The 16,913-nt window shown below is 52.6% G+C and overlaps 1 protein-coding gene across 1 annotated transcript in view; it reads left to right on the forward strand.

Annotated features, from left to right (window-relative positions):
- The window catches only part of PPP1R1A (protein phosphatase 1 regulatory inhibitor subunit 1A), a 68,222-nt gene that overhangs the window by 46,670 nt on the left and 4,639 nt on the right, over positions 1-16,913 (forward strand). Inside the window, exons 3-5 of the mRNA XM_026661372.1 lie at positions 7,322-7,359; positions 8,537-8,600; positions 10,766-10,972. Of these exons, the coding sequence (XP_026517157.1) occupies positions 7,322-7,359; positions 8,537-8,600; positions 10,766-10,972 (309 nt within the window). The remainder of the gene's footprint in view (positions 1-7,321; positions 7,360-8,536; positions 8,601-10,765; positions 10,973-16,913) is intronic.

The raw sequence follows: 16,913 nt of genomic DNA on the forward strand, positions 1-16,913 counted from the left end.
GCCTCCTAGTTTAGTGTCATCGGCAAACTTGCTGAGAGTGCAGTCCACACCATCCTACAGATCATTAATAAAGATATTAAACAAAACCGGCCCCAGGACCGACCCTTGGGGCACTCCGCTTGAAACCGGCTGCCAACTAGACATGGAGCCATTGATCACTACCCGTTGAGCCCGACGATCTAGCCAGCTTTCTATCCACCTTACAGTCCATTCATCCAGCCCATACTTCTTTAACTTGGCGGCAAGAATACTGTAGGAGACCGTATCAAAAGCTTTGCTAAAGTCAAGGAATAACACATCCACTGCTTTCCCCTCATCCACAGAGCCAGTTATCTCATCATAGAAGGCAATTAGGTTAGTCAGGCATGACTTGCCCTTGGTGAATCCATGCTGACTGTTCCTGATCACTTTCCTCTCCTCTAAGTGTTTCATAATTGATTCCTTGAGGACCTGCTCCATGATTTTTCCAGGGACTGAGGTGAGGCTGACTGGCCTGTAGTTCCCCGGATCCTCCTCCTTCCCTTTTTTAAAGATGGGCACTACATTAGCCTTTTTCCAGTCATCCGGGACCTCCCCCGATCGTCATGAGTTTTCAAAAATAATGGCTAATGGCTCTGCAATCTCATCTGCCAACTCCTTTAGCACCCTCGGATGCAGCGCATCCGGCCCCATGGACTTGTGCACGTCCAGTTTTTCTAAATAGTTCCGAACCACTTCTTTCTTCACAGAGGGCTGGTCACCTTCTCCCCATACTGTGCTGCCCAGTGCAGCAGTCTGGGAGCTGACTTTGTTCGTGAAGACAGAGGCAAAAAAATCATTGAGTACATTAGCTTTTTCCACATCCTCGGTCACTAGGTTGCCTCCCTCATTCAGTAAGGGGCCCACACTTTCCTTGACTTTCTTCTTGTTGCTAACATACCTGAAGAAACCCTTCTTGTTACTCTTAACATCTCTTGCTAGCTGCAACTCCAAGTGTGATTTGGCCTTCCTGATTTCACTCCTGCATGCCTGAGCAATAGTTTTATACTCCTCCCTGGTCATTTGTCCAATCTTCCACTTCTTGTAAGCTTCTTTTTTGCGTTTAAGATCAGCAAGGATTTCACTGTTTAGCCAAGCTGGTCGCCTGCCATATTTACTATTCTTTCTACACATCGGGATGGTTTGTTCCTGCAACCGCAATAAGGATTCTTTAAAATACAGCCAGCTCTCCTGGACCCCTTTGCCCTTCATGTTATTCTCCCAGGGGATCCTGCCCATCTGTTCCCTGAGGGAGTCAAAGTCTGCTTTTCTGAAGTCCAGGGTTCGTATTCTGCTGCTCTCCTTTCTTCCTTGTGTCAGGATCCTGAACTCGACCATCTCATGGTCACTGCCTCCCAGGTTCCCATCCACTTTTGCTTCCCCTACTAATTCTTCCCTGTTTGTGAGCAGCAGGTCAAGAAAAGCTCTGCCCCTAGTTGGTTCCTCCAGCACTTGCACCAGGAAATTGTCCCCTACACTTTCCAAAAACTTCCTGGATTGTCTGTGCACCGCTGTATTGCTCTCCCAGCAGATATCAGGGTGATTGAAGTCTCCCATGAGAACCAGGGCCTGCGAACTAGCAACTTCTGCTAGTTGCCAGAAGAAAGCCTCGTCCACCTCATCCCCCTGGTCTGGTGGTCTATAGCAGACTCCGACCACGACATCACCCTTATTGCTCACACTTCTCAACTTTATCCAGAGACACTCAGGTTTTTCTGCAGTTTCATACCGGAGCTCTGAGCAGTCATACTCCTCTCTTACATACAACACAACTCCCCCACCTTTTCTGCCCTGCCTGTCCTTCCTGAACAGTTTATATCCATCCATGACAGTACTCCAGTCATGTGAGTTATCCCACCAAGTCTCTGTTATCCCAATCGCATCATAGTTCCCTGACTGTGCCAGGACTTCCAGTTCTCCCTGCTTGTTTCCCAGGCTTCTTGCATTTGTGTATAGGCACTTAAGATAACTCATCGATCGTCCCTCTTTCTCAGTATGAGACAGGAGTCCTCCCCTCTTGCGCTCTCCTGCTCGTGCTTCCTCCCAGGATCCCATTTCCCCACTTACCTCAGGGCTTTGGTCTCCTTCCCCCGGTGAACCTAGTTTAAAGCCCTCCTCACTAGGTTAGCCAGCCTGCTGGCGAAGATGCTCTTCCCTCTCTTCGTTAGGTGGAGCCCGTCTCTGCCTAGCACTCCTCCTTCTTGGAACACCATCCCATGGTCGAAGAATCCAAAGCCTTCTCTCCGACACCACCTGCGTAGCCATTCGTTGACTTCCACGATTCGACGGTCTCTACCCAGGCCTTTTCCTTGCACAGGGAGGATGGACGAGAACACCACTTGCGCCTCAAACTCCTTTATCCTTCTTCCCAGAGCCACGTAGTCTGCAGTGATCCGCTCAAGGTCATTCTTGGCAGTATCATTGGTGCCCACGTGGAGAAGCAGGAAGGGGTAGCGATCCGAGGGCTTGATTAAAACAAGTTTATTAACTACTGATAAAACAAGTTTATTAACTACTGAAGGATAGATTTTACATAATTATAAGTGGTAGGCATCAAAGGACAGAGATGGTTGCCAAAGAAAATAAAAGATAAGTGCACAGTCTAAATCTTAAGCCTTATTCCACTAGGCAGTATTTAGATCAAGTAATGTTCTCACCCACTGAAGCCTGGACCGTCTCCTCAGATGAGCTTAGTCTTCTTGGCATTCTGGTAGTTTCCAGCATAGGTGGGGAGGAGAAAAGCCAAGACATGGTGCTATTGTCCCTTGTTTGATACCTTTGGCCCATGTATCTGGCAGACACTAGCCCAGGCATGTCCTGGTGGGCTTTGCCAAGTCACAGTAATCAAGCAGCCCCCAAGTCACAGTGATCGAGCAGTTCCCATTGTGTGGTGCTTGCATAGTTGAGTCACACAGTTGATTAATGGACGGTCAACAAACAACCACCTGGGCAGGGACCCTTTGTATGTCACTAGCAGACTGACAGCCTATTTCAGTAACAGCCATACAGCACAATCTCATAACTTCATACACACTAATAATATACATATTTGGACAGAACAATGGGTTCTAGCAGATCATGACTTTTCATATGATACCTTACATGGCATGCTTTGTACGAAATATCACAACCATATATGAATGATGAATATGAGGGTTACATTGTGTCATTCTGAGGTAGAGTGTGTCACAGGGGCAGTGACATAGCCAGGTGGAGCGAACAGGGGGGGGCGGACATAAAAAAAGGTGCCACCCGCTGCGGCGCTTGTACTCACTGGGCGGCGCTCCGGGTCTTCGGCGGCACTGAAGGACCTGCCGCCAAAATGCCGCTGAAGACCCGGAGCAAGTGAAGGATCCGCCGCCGAAGTGCCGCCGAAGACCCGGAGCGCCGCCCGGTGAGTACAAGCGCCGCAGCGGGTGGCGCCTTTTTTTATGTCCGCCCCCCCTGTTCACAGCAAAAATTAACAAGGCGCCACTTGTGCCAAGCGCTCCGCGGGCCGCCCCCCTCCCCCCCCCCCCCCCCCGCCCAGCTACGCTACTGCACAGGGGTTGCCAATACTTTGGAGGATAGAGCTAAAATTCAGAGAGATCTTAATAAAGTGGAGAACTGGGCTATAGACAACAAAATCAACAAAATCAAATTCAACAAAGACAAATGTAAGGTGCTAGACTTGGGGGTGGGGAGGAAACAAGCGCGCAAATAGAGAACGGCTTGGCAGCCACACTGCTGAAAAGGATCTGGGAGTAGTGGTGGATCACAACCTCAACAACCTCAACATGAATCAGCAACTCGATGCTGTTGCAAAAAAAGCAAATGCAATTTTAGGTGCATTAACAGAGGCATAGCATGCAAGTCACGGGAGGTGATAGTACCACTCTACTCGGCGCTGGTTAGGCCTCAGCTGGAGTACTGTGTCCAGTTTTGGTCACTACTGTATAGACAGAATGTAGAGAAACTGGAAAAGATCCAGAGGCGAGCGGCAAAGATGACGAAAGGGATGGAACGCCAGCCATATGAGCAAAGGCTGAAGCTACTGGGTATGTTTAGTTTGGAAAAGAGGAGATTAAGAGGGGGGACATGATAGTGGTCTTCTTGTATATTTGAATGGCTGCCATAAAAAAATGGCGAAAAGTTGATCTTTAACTACAGCACAGCAGATATAGATTTAATCTCAGGAAAAACTTCCGAACTGTAAGAATAATAGGACCGTGGAACAGACGCCCTGGGAGGTTGTGGAAGTTCCTTCACTGGAGGTTTCAAAAGGAGGCTGGAGCCATGTGTCTGTGATGGTTTACACACAACAAATCCTGCATCTTAGCAGGGGGTTAGACTACATGACCCTTGATTCTAACCCTATGATTCTATTATTCTAATTATGGGAGAGAGGTCAAGCTCCCCAAATCCCCCCTGTAACAGCTGATTTACTTGTCTATTGGCAGGCTCCTTCAGCAATATTTCTACGGCCCTGGCCATAAGCCTGTTTGGAAAACCCCTCCTGGTGCAACCCCACCTGGTGGAGGCGCTAGTGTAGATAGGGCTCAGCCACGTTATTCCCACCTTGTCACCAAGACCTGCATCACAGTGGTTAAAATGCTGGTGTCCTCTGACAATTAGCCTAGTGTAGACACAGCCAGAGAGGACCAGCCTGTACTGTGTGGCATCTAATATGAGGCCCAGTTTGCTGAGCCTAGTGGATTTGTCTTCCATCTCACACTGTACTTTGCCCAGATTAGCTATGAGAAAATCAAACAGCGGTGCCTTGCTAGAGGTCCCTCTTACTGACGTCTGGTCTGCACTAGAAAATTAAATTGGTTTAACTGTCAACCTAGGTACCACCTCTCAGGGAGGTGGAGGGCTTCTCCCGTCACCCTAGGTAATGTCGACACTGAAGCACTACAGCGGTGCAGCTGTGCTGCTGTAGCATTTTAAGTGTAGACAAACCCTAAGACATTCATAGATTCTAAGTCCAGAAGGGGCCACTGTGATCATCTAGTCTGGCCTCCTGTACAGCACAGGCCAGAGACCTGCTGTGAATTAATCCCTAAAAGGAGAACTTTTAGACAACAATCAAATCTGGATTTAAAAATTGCCCATGATGGAGAATCCACCATTGCTACAATGGAGGCTGCAATGTCACAACATAATGTTCTTTCTTTCTTTCTTTATCCCAGTGCTTCAGAGGTCTAGGAAGGGGAGAGGACCAAGGGCTCTATTCATGGGCAGCAGGTGAACCCCCCCTTCAGGGAGGCTAGTCTGCCATCTTTTCCAACTGAGGCCCCACTGAGCTCCCCTCTCACACACACATCCTTGGCCAGAGCCCCTCCCCCTCTCCTGGCCTGCCTGCTCCAGTCGCTCTGGCCAGCCTGACCCCAGGTCTGGCCCAAGCCGCCCCAGCCTGCACCAGGCCCCAGCTGCGAGACAAACCCCTAGCTCCAGGCTGGGGCAGGAGCTGAGCCTCTGCCAGCTTCGGAGCCGGGTGAGTGGGGAGCGTGGGCGGGGCCACAGTCTAGATTAGGGGAAATTTAGCCTCCCTTGGCCTATGATACCCATCGACCCTGGCTCCATTGAGGACCCTCCTGAGGACCACAAGCTCCTGCAGCCTCTCAGTGAAATTCTGGTTACCATGGCAACACCCTCTTTTGTTTCCCAGGCAATCGAGATGCTACGGGTCGGGTACTCATTGCTGAGTGGGAAAGTGTTTTAAAACTGGGGGATTTTTTTAGTCTGTTGGAGCAGATATTGTCATGGCGACAGCATCCCAGCTCAATCCTGGTGGGAGGTGGAGAGACACAGGCAGAGAGCCCATGGAATCTCACACATACACACCCTCCCCTGCTGTGCAGATACATGCTCTCCCCACACACTCTGTACACACCCTGCACAGACCACCACCCACAAATACACCCATTCCATAGGCCCTCTGTACAAAGAGAGAGCGCGCGCACACACACACACACACACACACACGCGCGCGCGCGCGCTCTGGGAGGCTCATGCTGCCCCCACCCTGTGCCTGTGCCTGGGAGGAGAGGGGGCCACTCACCCAGGCTGCCCAGCAGGGACTCGGCTCTACAGGCTCTGACCTCACCAGGGAAAAACGGGGAACAAATAAACCAAGCAGGCTGGGCCTGATCCTGATCTCAGCAACGCTGCTGCAAATCATCAGCAACTGGAGCTGCCTCAGTGTGGGTCAGGGTGAGTCCGGCAGCATCAGGCCTGCTGTGCCGTGTGTCCCACGCCAGCATGGGCTGTGGTGCCCTGGCACAGAGACTCCATTGCTGGGCGCTAGGAGCCAGCATGCTCCCTGGGACTGAGCCAATGCATTCACCAGCAATAAACTGAGACTCCTGGCCAGGGCATGACCGGCTAGGGTGACCAGATAGCAAATGTGAAAAATCGGGACAGGAGGTGGGGAGTAATAGGAGCCTATATAAGAAAAAGACCAAAAAAAAGGGACTGTCCCTATAAAATCGTGACATCTGGTCACCCTACATGACCCGCTGCTGCCCAGCCCAGTTCTCAGTGGTGGCAGATGACAGAACAAGGAGCAATGGTCTCAAGTTGCAGTGGGGGAGGTTTAGGTTGGATATTAGGAAACACTATTTCACTAGGAGAGTGGTGAAGCACTGGAATGGGTTACCCAGGGAGGTGGTGGAATCTCCATTCTTAGAGGTTTTTAAGACCCAGCTTGACAAAGCCCTGGCTGGGATGATTTAGTTGGGGTTCGTGCTGCTTTGAGCAGGGGATTGGACTAGATGACCTCCTGAGGTCTCTTCCAACCCAAATCTTCTACGATTCTATGATTCTAAGTGGGCACAAAGTGCTGCCGTGCTGAATGGGTGGTGTTTTGCACCCACTTTGCAGTGGTGGGAATGACACATGAGGGGCGTGGTCAGTCTGGCCCAGCCTCTGGCTGCTTGATGGGGCAGGAAGAGTGTCTGAGCAAATAGCCCAGCTGTTTCCCCCTCTGTAGACCCAGAGTTGAGCCCCCTGACCTGCCCCCTCACTTGTTGGGTGCTGCAATGAAGTTAATCCATATTTCTGCAGTGTTTTGAGATCCCCAGCCGGGCGGGGACACTATGGAAATACAAAGGATTTGTATGGTCGGCGGGGAGAGGGTTAATGGTTTGAACGCAATGTGTTATAAAGCAGCTGATGATGATCCCCAGGGCTGGATCTGCTCCTGAGCATCCACCTGGATGTGATCAGTTCCTGGAGTCTTCTCTCTATTAACCTGTTGCTCCTTTTCTCTCCCACCCCATTCTTTTTCTCCCCATTTCCACATGCCCCCTCCGCCCCACAGAAATCGACGAGGACCGGCTCCCCAACCCATTGCTGAAGGTAGGTGCCTCCTTGTCTCACGCACCCTCCTCTGTGGTTTGGAAGGGGCTGGCAGTCCTGCACACGGGCACCCAGCGCGGTAGGACTCCTGCATGCCTTGCATTTCCTAGCAGGAACATACCTGAGTCTCATGTTCCTGGTCAGCCCAGAGCAGCAGGGCAGAGCGGTTCTGTCAGTCAGCTCAGCCTAGCCTGATCCCTGGGCCCAGCGGGCCAAGAGCCTGCCATTCTTGGAGAACAGTGGTGTAGGGAGCACGGACGAGGAGAGGCCATTGGGCTACTCCCAGGACCCAGCTCCCCCGGGCGACTCCAGACCTGAGCTAGCAGGCAGGAGAGACCGTGTGTGGGGGCAGGGGCAGGGGTAAAGGAAGTGTGGGAGGCTGTGTGTGGTGTGTGAATGTGCACGTGCCTAGCTGTGGGGGAGTGGGCATGGCCGGGGGTGGGCAGGTGGGGGCTGTGGATGGGTGAGGGCCGTGGAAGCAGACAGACTGCGTGCACGGGTGTCGGGAAGGAATCTCGGTTCTCTCTGAGCTCCAGGAAGGATTTATATGAAATCTGTAACCAGTCCCCCGTATGTCCCAGCTGTGACAGTGAAATGAGCCACACCCAGGAGGTGCCCCCATCAGCCTCCAGTCCCATCTGCAGGCAGCCCCCAGCCCTCCTAGCCACTCCACAGGCTCCCTCACCAAAGCTCTTCCAAAGGGGTGGGGGAGTGAGAGTGCATGTGCACCTCTGTGTGCAGTAGGTTGTGGGGTGTCTGGGGGTGCACTTGGGGCTGGAGGAGGGGGACGTACAGGATACCAGCACTGCACTTGATTCATTGTAATCAGCCGACATCTGGGGCCCCTTAGCTATAGCAGGGCTGCCCGCTGGTCATTGCTCCATTGGGATCCAGGTGGTGAGACCTCACTGCCCACACACCCCTCTCCCTGTGCCACCCTCCCAGGCTGAACATGAGAATGTGGGCAGGTCCCAGCAGGCATTGCTCCATCCTGACCAAAAGCACCCTGGGACCTGTGTTGTGGGGGGCAGGGGGGGCAGTGTGGTCTGTTCTGAGCCTGCTGGATGCCAGCCCCACTCCCCAGCAAACTACCAACGCAGCCGCTGGCGCCTCTAGCTCTGGTTGCTCTAGTGCCGTGCAATGTCCTGTTGTGACCTGGCCTTCCCTCTCTTTGCAGCCAGGTCTGTCCATGTCACCCAGACAGAGGAAGAAGGTCCCCCGCACCACCCCCACCATGAAAGGTACCGTGGCACGCCCTCCGCTTCCCGCTGCTGTTGGGAGGCACAAGGACATGCAGCGGGCACATCTCACGCCTGCTTCTCTCTGGGAAATGCTTCTGTCCTCTCATGCTTCCTTCATCCACCCCGTCTTCCATCTCACATTCCCTCCCTCTCCCTCTGAGCCTTGCTCCATTTCCCTGCCAACTGCCCCCTTTGTCCTCCCCCAGTCTTGTCCCATGTTCATACCTGCCAACATCTGGCACTAGGGGCCTCTGGAGAGACCCTCTGAACTGGGGGAGCAGAGAATAGGCGCTTGCTTGTATTCATTCTGCACACAGGGAAAGAACAGCCCCGTTCCCTTCCTGACATTTACCAGCCAGCGAGCAGTTGGTGTTATATAGTGCAGGGGAGTCCTGCCCATTTCACTCCAGGTTGCTACTGTGCTCACAGGCCAGCGTGCCTTCCCCCATTCTAAAGACGGGGTCATTGAAGGTCTGGGAAGTGGCTGTGGGTGTGGGTATCCGGGGCATCGCCCATCCCCTCCAGCTTGAGGTGTGTGGAGCTGTGAGCTGGGCTTGGACCCATTTCGAACACCTATTAAGCACACTGGGTTGCTAAATTGAGTAGCCTTGTGGCTTGACAGTGTGTCCCAGTTCCACTCCACGGTTAATGATGCAGCAGCTAACATGTCGGTGGCGTTATTTTTAAATGAATAATTGTGTTGCTAGCAGTATAAGAAAAGAAGGCGTGAGCTAAATATGTGCTCTGAGCTTGCAAGCTAAACAGTACTAGGCATAGCCTGATCTCGGATGGGTGCCCAAGGGGAGCTCAGGTGCTGCAGAAGAAGTGGGGTTGGTGATGCCATAGGGGGCGCTCTGCTCTCTGAACCTGTGTTGGTGGGGGGTGCAGATACCCTGGTGTTGTTCTCGGGGGGTGAAGCTCTGGCGTTTCGCCTCAAACATGGCTACAATGAATCCACCCTCTGGCTTTTGTTCTTCACCTCCTTCCTACATGGTTGTTTCGCAGTGCAGTGAGGCTGTTGAACAGCTGCTGTGCTCCACCCCAAAGGTGGCTGCATTTCAGTGTGTGGAGGGTGAACGGATTCCTGTGAGGATCTCCAGGTGAAAGGTGCTGTAGAAAGGATAAGTCAATAAGGGACTTGCAGAGCCGGGAGCCTTCCCTGACTCAGACCTTCCCAGTCCATCCGCAGTGAGCACCTCACCAATTGCAGCCAGCAGAGCAGCAGGGGATCTGCATGGCCTCATCTCCACCCCTCCCCACCTGGTCACAGACTTTGCTTTCTTCAGAGCCTTGGCTGCTGCAGTTGCCCTCAATGTCCTCCCTGCTGCCTCCCAGCACATGGGGTCCCAGCCCCTTTTCCATGTCCATCTCAGGACTGGACTGTCGTCTTTGTTTCTAACACCCCCCTGCTTTGCCCTCCCTCCCCTGGGGCCTGGGGCCCTGGGGTTAGAAGCTTTGTCACTTTTCACCAGTCATCTCTCTCTACTGCCCGCCCTCCCATCACCAGGAATCAGCCTCCTCTGTCCCTTGGCAGGGCCCAGCCATTGTTGGCACAAAGAACCTTTTCCACAGCTCATTGCCTCTCTCCACCTCATGCCCTGTCCCTCTCATCTTCACCTCCACTGAGAACCTGGCTGTGTACTGGCCTCACCCTGCTGTGTCTCTCCCTCTGCTGGGCTGATCCTGTACTTGTTCAGGGGCACGGTCCCACTGGGGCCTAGACTCATGGACCACAGAGCTACTGCCACTGTCCTGATAGACAGGACATTGGGGTTAAAACCATCTTGTCATCTCACCCTGTTCACACCCAGTCGCCACCAGGGGATCCGCACCAGGTCTGATCCGGGGCAACTCAGTGCCAGGGACGGGCACCGGGGGGGAGAGGATCAGCACTGGGAATGGGCAAAGAGTGACTCAGTGCTGGAGACGGGCACAGACAGATCAGCACCGGCTCTGACCGGCGTGGCTTAGCACTGGGGACAGGCCTGGGGGCTGTCAGGATCAGGTCTGACCTGGGGTGTCCCAGCACTGGATGTACTGTGTCCCCCATTGGAGAGACACTGGGCATGTGTCCAAGTGCCTGATTACCCACGTGGGCCAGGAGTTCCCCCTTTAGCCGCAAGCCCCCGCGCGTTGCTCATCCCCGGCCTTTCTCTCTCCTGCAGAGCTCCAGATGATGGTGGAGCACCACCTGTGCAAGCAGCAGGCGGAGGAGGAGGATGCCAGCGTGGGGAGCCAGGAGCCACACAGCCCTGGGTGCTGCCACCACGGTAACACAGACCCCAGCCACAGCCCCGGGGGGACCTGCCCCCTTGCCCAGGCCAAGACCAGGCTGGAGTCTCAGGAGGGCAACCATGCTGGACCAGACGGGAGTGAGTATAACATGGACACGCAGGAAGGATATTAGGGTGCCCCCAGTGATGTCCTCAGTTGGACAGAGTCCATCCCCGGGCAGTCAGCACCTGCCCCCTCTGTCTGCCCTGCTCTGCGCCAGGCCCATTCCCCCCCTCTTCTCCATTGTCTGGCACCTAGTGCCTCACTTGCACCAGAGCCAGGCAGGTGTAACACGCAGCCTGCTGCGCACACGCTGGTGTCAGTGCCGCTGCCACAAGCAGGTCAGTGGGAGCTGAGCCCCGAGGCAGAACCTGCAGCTCATCCCAGGCTCCTCCAGATTCTGGGGCAGGCGGCGGCCTCCGGCTGTGGGGAGTTTGGGGAGGAGCCCAGCCTGGCTGCTCTATCCCATGTCTGCTCCCAGCTCCCAGGAAGTTTGGGCCCATGGGTGATTAAATGCGGCATTGAGCTTTGCTTTGTGTCTCTGGGCCTGCATGTCCCTCTCTGTCTCAGGTACCATCACCGTGGTATCTGGGTGCCTCACCTTCTTTAATGCATTTACCCTCCCAGCCCCCTGGGGAGATGGGCAGGGCTATCCGCCCCAGGGTACAGGAGGGGACCTGTGGCATGAGAGGATTTTACCTCCCCATGAGATACCCCCTCAGCCCCGGCCATGAGGTCAGTTCAGCTGGGACCATCCCCTCCTCTCTGACCCAAGAATTGGAAACCTCCTATCCTGTACTGCAAGGAGGCATTTACCATAAATACCCTCATAAAGTCCACATACAAAGCACACAATATTCAGCCAGGCTGAGCCTCAAAGCCCTGCAGAGGAGCAGCTGTGGGAGTGGAAACATAGTGCTTGTTACCCTGACAACAGCTTTCGCTTAGCAGCAGGGCTTTAGGTGTGGAAATTCACATGACATATCTCAGTAATAACCTTAGCTCTGACCCACAAGCCCCAACCTCCTTGTGCCCTGTGCTGGTGCTATGTGGGGCAACCCCCCTTTTCTCTGCCCCCTGCCCCATGCTACCCTCTCCCCATGATGCCCCCCACTTCCATGCTCCTCCTGCCACCTTCAGTGTGTCCTGCTTCCCCGCCCCGGTGGGCTAAGTGAAGCCATGTCTTCGAGAGGCTGTGGGAACGAGATGGAGGGCAAAAGCCTTGGGTCTGATGGCGAAGAGAAAGGATCTGCAGCAGCAGTGGGAACACTGGCCTCTAGTGGTCACAGGGAAAAGCTGCAGCTACCCATCGATCCCGCCAGCCGCTGAACAGGCTGAGCGATAGACCCAGGTCACAAGGCAAGAGGCACAGGAGTGTCTTGCCCAGATCAGCGCTAGTGGTGAGCGCACGGGAGAGCAGCTAGGGCTCTGGATGCTCCAAGGGGCCATGATGCAGCCGGGGGAAATGCTTTAATCTCTTCCCACCCTGATGAATCATTCACTGGAGCAGCCTTTTAACAAATTCCTCCAAAACCCTCATCAAATATTTACCATGAAATTCTGTCCCCCTCCAGGCAGCCTGCAAAGCAGGACACACACATCACTGACTCCAGAGCAACTGATGCAGCCAAACGAGAACCGGTTCCCCAGCTTCTCACTCACTTTCTGATTTTTGCTGCTTTGCCTAAGTGCAGGATGGATGCACAGACACCACAGACTCTCCTGCAGTTTCTGGGGCAGAGGGGATGCTGCTGGAGTGGGAGACAGAACGCCTGGGTTCTATCCCTGGCTCTGTGTGACTTTGAGCAGATATCATCCCCTCTCTGTGCCTCAGCTTCCCCTTCTGTATTGCAGGGAGATGTTCACTCCCTGCTTGACATGGGGCTGAAAGCGAATATCTTCAAAGGACTTTGAGATCTGCACAGGGCTCTTTTTCTCTCTCTGTCTATCTTTACCTATCTACTCTTCCATCAACAGCATGGCTATCCCATCATGGCATCATTGCTCTATGGTGGCATGTCCATTAGTCATTTCATTGTCCCCAGGTTCCCACATCCTTCAGGGACATGTGATGGGGAAGCAAACAGACACACAGGCTTTTCAAAGGAGTCTAAATCCAATTGTTCATTACTGTAGATAGCACAAGAATTACCCAGCGCTAGACAAATTAACAGCGCATCTGGACGCATTTCCCTGCCTCAGTTTCCTCACCATTGTGGAGCGTTCTCTGGACTCCTCTAAGGAGCCCAAATACCTCCTTCTGCACATGGCTTCTCCTCCAGATCATGAAGTCTTCTCTTATTCCTGCAGCCAGTTTCCTTCTGCTTCTTGTCTCCCCTCTCTGTCTCTCTCTGTCTCTCTTTCTCAAATGGCCAGTGAGAGACCTTTTCTCTTATAACCCCTGACCCCCTTTGTCAGATGACCTTCCAATCAGCCTCATCTGGTGTGCCTTGGGCAGCAGCCATCTCTTTGTTCACAGATGCTCCATTTGAACAGAAAATCATCAAAGTTTAACAACTCTCCCCTTTGTTAGCCCTGTGCCAGGACATGAATTTCTCCAGTCAGCTCCTGTGCATTTTAGCTCCATATGGAGACATATGGCACCACAGACACCCACCATTCAAAGTGGAGTCTGCAGCGTGTTACAGATACCCATAAAGTTTCCAAAATCAAACAGAATTCATAAGCTGTACACAGAGAGACAAGGTGGGTGAGGTAAATGATTTTAGTGCACCAACTTCTGTTGGTGAGAGAGAAGCTTTCGAGCTGCACAGAGCTCTTCTTCAGGGCTGGGAATGTGCTCAGTGTGTCACAGCTAAATACAAGATGGAACAGATTGTTTAGTGAAAGAAAATACATATTTCAAGGGACTATTCAAGGTGAAGTGACATGGGGGGAAGTCATGGGAGGAAGGACGGCGGGAGGGGGGGAGTCAGCTTGGGTGAGGGGGTTGTTAGTGGGTTACAGATTGTTGTAATAAGCCATAAATCCAGTGTCTCTCTTCAGTCCACGGTATTTAGTGTCTAGCAAAGTTATGAATTTAAGCTCCCAGGTTCATCTTTTGAAGGGGTTGTGCAGGTTTCCTTGGAGGATGAGGACTGAGAGGTCAGGTATAGAGTGATCGTTTTGTGCAAAGTGCTCACCCCGAGGTGATGTGCTGTTTTTCTCTTTCATCATTTTCCTGTGTGAGTTTGTTCGAGAGCATAGTGATTGTCTGGTTACACCCGCATCATTGTTACTGTGGCATTTAGTGCACTGGATGAGGTGCCCCACATGTTGTGATAGGCATGTGCTGGGACCCATGGATCTTGAAATGTGTGTTGTGGGGGGTATTGATCATCACAGCAGTGAAGATATGTCTACAGGTTTTGCAACTGTTGTTCGGGCAGGATCTGGTGCCGCTTTGAATTGGTGGGTCCTGGTCTTCTTGCTTCTGATGATGAGCTGGGAGAGGCTGGGGGGTTGTGTGAAGGCCAGAAGAAGGCATTCAGGAAAGATTTCTTTCAGAACATGTTCCTCATCAAGTATGGGTTGTAATTTTTTAATGATGCCCCATACGGGTTCTAGTGTGGGATGGGAGGTGACAGCTAGGGGTGTGTGGATGGAGGGAGTTTTATTTCCATATACTCTTTAGGGTATCTGGGTGGCCCATTCCAGGATGTGATCTACTTCTTTGATGGAGTGTCCTTGTTTGGGGAAGGCAGTTTTAAATACACCACAAAACCAATGATATACCTGATACACAGACAGATGACCTAAACTTGCTCATAGATTTCCACCACAATTTCAACAACCACCACCCATCCATTAAACTCTCTCTAGAAAACTCCCACACCAGCACCAACTTCCTGGATATCACGCTCTGCTTCAGCAATGGAACCCTACAGGCAACTATATACAAGCAACCCACAGATCACCACACTTTGTCTACACTACAGATTTCTTCAGTATAACTTCGGAATAATCCACATCCCTGAGCACCGACCTAAGAGCCAGGGTAGACAGTGCTATGTTGGCAGGAGAGCTTCTTCTGCCGACAGACCTACCACCTCTTGTGGGAGGTGGAGTAATTAAGCCAATAGAAGAGCTCTCTCCCCTCAGCTTAGAGCATCTGTGCTTATGTGCCGCTGTAACTGATTTCATGTAGACGTAGCCTTACCTTCACAGATGCAGTAACCACCCCAAGCACACCAAGAAATCTACAGCCAGGCACTCAGATACCAAGAATATGCTCCAAGGAGAAAGTCCGGGATTCACATCTTAACACACTTAAAACTGCCTTTACCAAACATTGTATCAAGTCGATTGCATCATGGAAAACCTATAGACATATCTCCACCGCTAAGATGATGAACACCCCCCCATAACACATTTTCAAGATCCATGGGTCCTACACAGGCGTATCATAGAATCATAGAATATTAGGGTTGGAAGAGACCACTGGAGGTCATCTAGTCCAATCCCCTGCTCAAAGTAGGACCAATACCAACCAAATCATCCCAGCCAAGGCTTTGTCAAGCCGGGCGTTAATAACCTCTAAGGATGGGAGATTCCACCACCTCCCTAGGTAACCCATTCCAGGGCTTCACCACCCTTCTAGTGAAATAGTGTTTCCTAATAGCCAACCTAAACCTCCCCCACTGCAACTTGAGACCATTGCTTCTTGTTCTGTCATCTGCCACCACTGAGAACAGCCTAGCTCCATCCTCTGGAACCCCGCTTCAGGTAGCTGAAGGCTGCTATCAAATCCCCCCTCACTCTTCTCTTCTGCAGACTAAATAACCCCAGTTCCCTCAGCCTCTCCTCATAAGTCATGTGCTCCAGCCCCCTAATCATTTTCGTTGCCCTCCGCTGGACTATCTCCAATTTGTCCACATACTTTCTGTAGTGTGGGGACCAAAACTGGACACAATACTCCAGGAGTGGCCTCACCAGTGTCCAATAGAGGGGAATAATCACTTCCCTCGATCTGCTGGCAATGCTCCTACTAATACAGCACAATATGCCATTAGCCTTATTGGTAACAAGGGCACGCTGCTGACTCATATCCAGCTTCTCATCCACTGTAATCCCCAGGTCCTTTTCTGCAGAACTGCTGTTTAGCCAGTTGGTCCCCAGCCTGTAGCAGTGCATGGGATTCTTCCATCCTAAGTGCAGGACTCTGCACTTGTCCTTGTTGAACCTCATCAGCTTTCTTTTGGCCCAATCCTCCAATTTTTCTAGGTCACTCTGAACCCTATCCCTACCCGCCAGTGTATCTACCTCTCCCCCCAGCTTAGTGTCATCTGCGAACTTGCTGAAGGTGAAATTCATCCCATCATCCAGATCATTAATAAAGATGTAGACCAAAACCAGCACCAGGACTGACCCCTGGGGCACTCTGCTTGATACCGGCTGCCAACTAGACATCGAGCCATTGATCACTACCTGTTGAGCCCGACAATCTAGCCAGCTTTCTATCCACCTTATAGTCCATTCATCCAATCCATACTTCTTTAACTTGCTGGCAAGAATACTGTGGGAGACAGTATCAAAAGCTTTGCTAAGGTCAAGATATATCACATCCACCACTTTCCCCATATCCACAGAGCCAGTTATCTCATCATCGAAGGTAATCATAACATCATAGAAGGCAATCATAACATGTGGGGCACCCAGGGCCGGTGCAAGGAAGTTTTGCGCCCTAGGCGAAACTTCCACCTTGTGTGCCCCCCCCAGCCCTGCGGCAGCTCCCCGCCCCTCCCTCCTCCCTGAGGCGTCCCCCCCCGCAGCAGCTCCCCCCCCCGCCCTGAGGTGCCCCCCTGAGGCAGCTCCCCCCCCGGGGACCCGTGCAGCAGCTCCCCACCCCAGCTCACCTCTGCTCCGCCTCCTCCCCGAGCATGCCGCCCCCACTCTAATTCTCCTCCCCTCCCAGGCTTGCGGCGCCAAACAGCTGATTGGCAACGCAAGCCTGGAAGGTGGGAGAAGTGGAGCAGCAATGGCGTGCTCGGGGAGGGGGCGTAGCAGAGGTGAGCTGGGGTGGGGAGCCCTGCGGCAGGT

This window comes from Terrapene carolina, unplaced genomic scaffold (genome assembly GCF_002925995.2).
Source record: "Terrapene carolina triunguis isolate 2854851 unplaced genomic scaffold, T_m_triunguis-2.0 Scaffold1054, whole genome shotgun sequence".
Lineage (NCBI taxonomy): Eukaryota > Metazoa > Chordata > Testudines > Emydidae > Terrapene > Terrapene triunguis.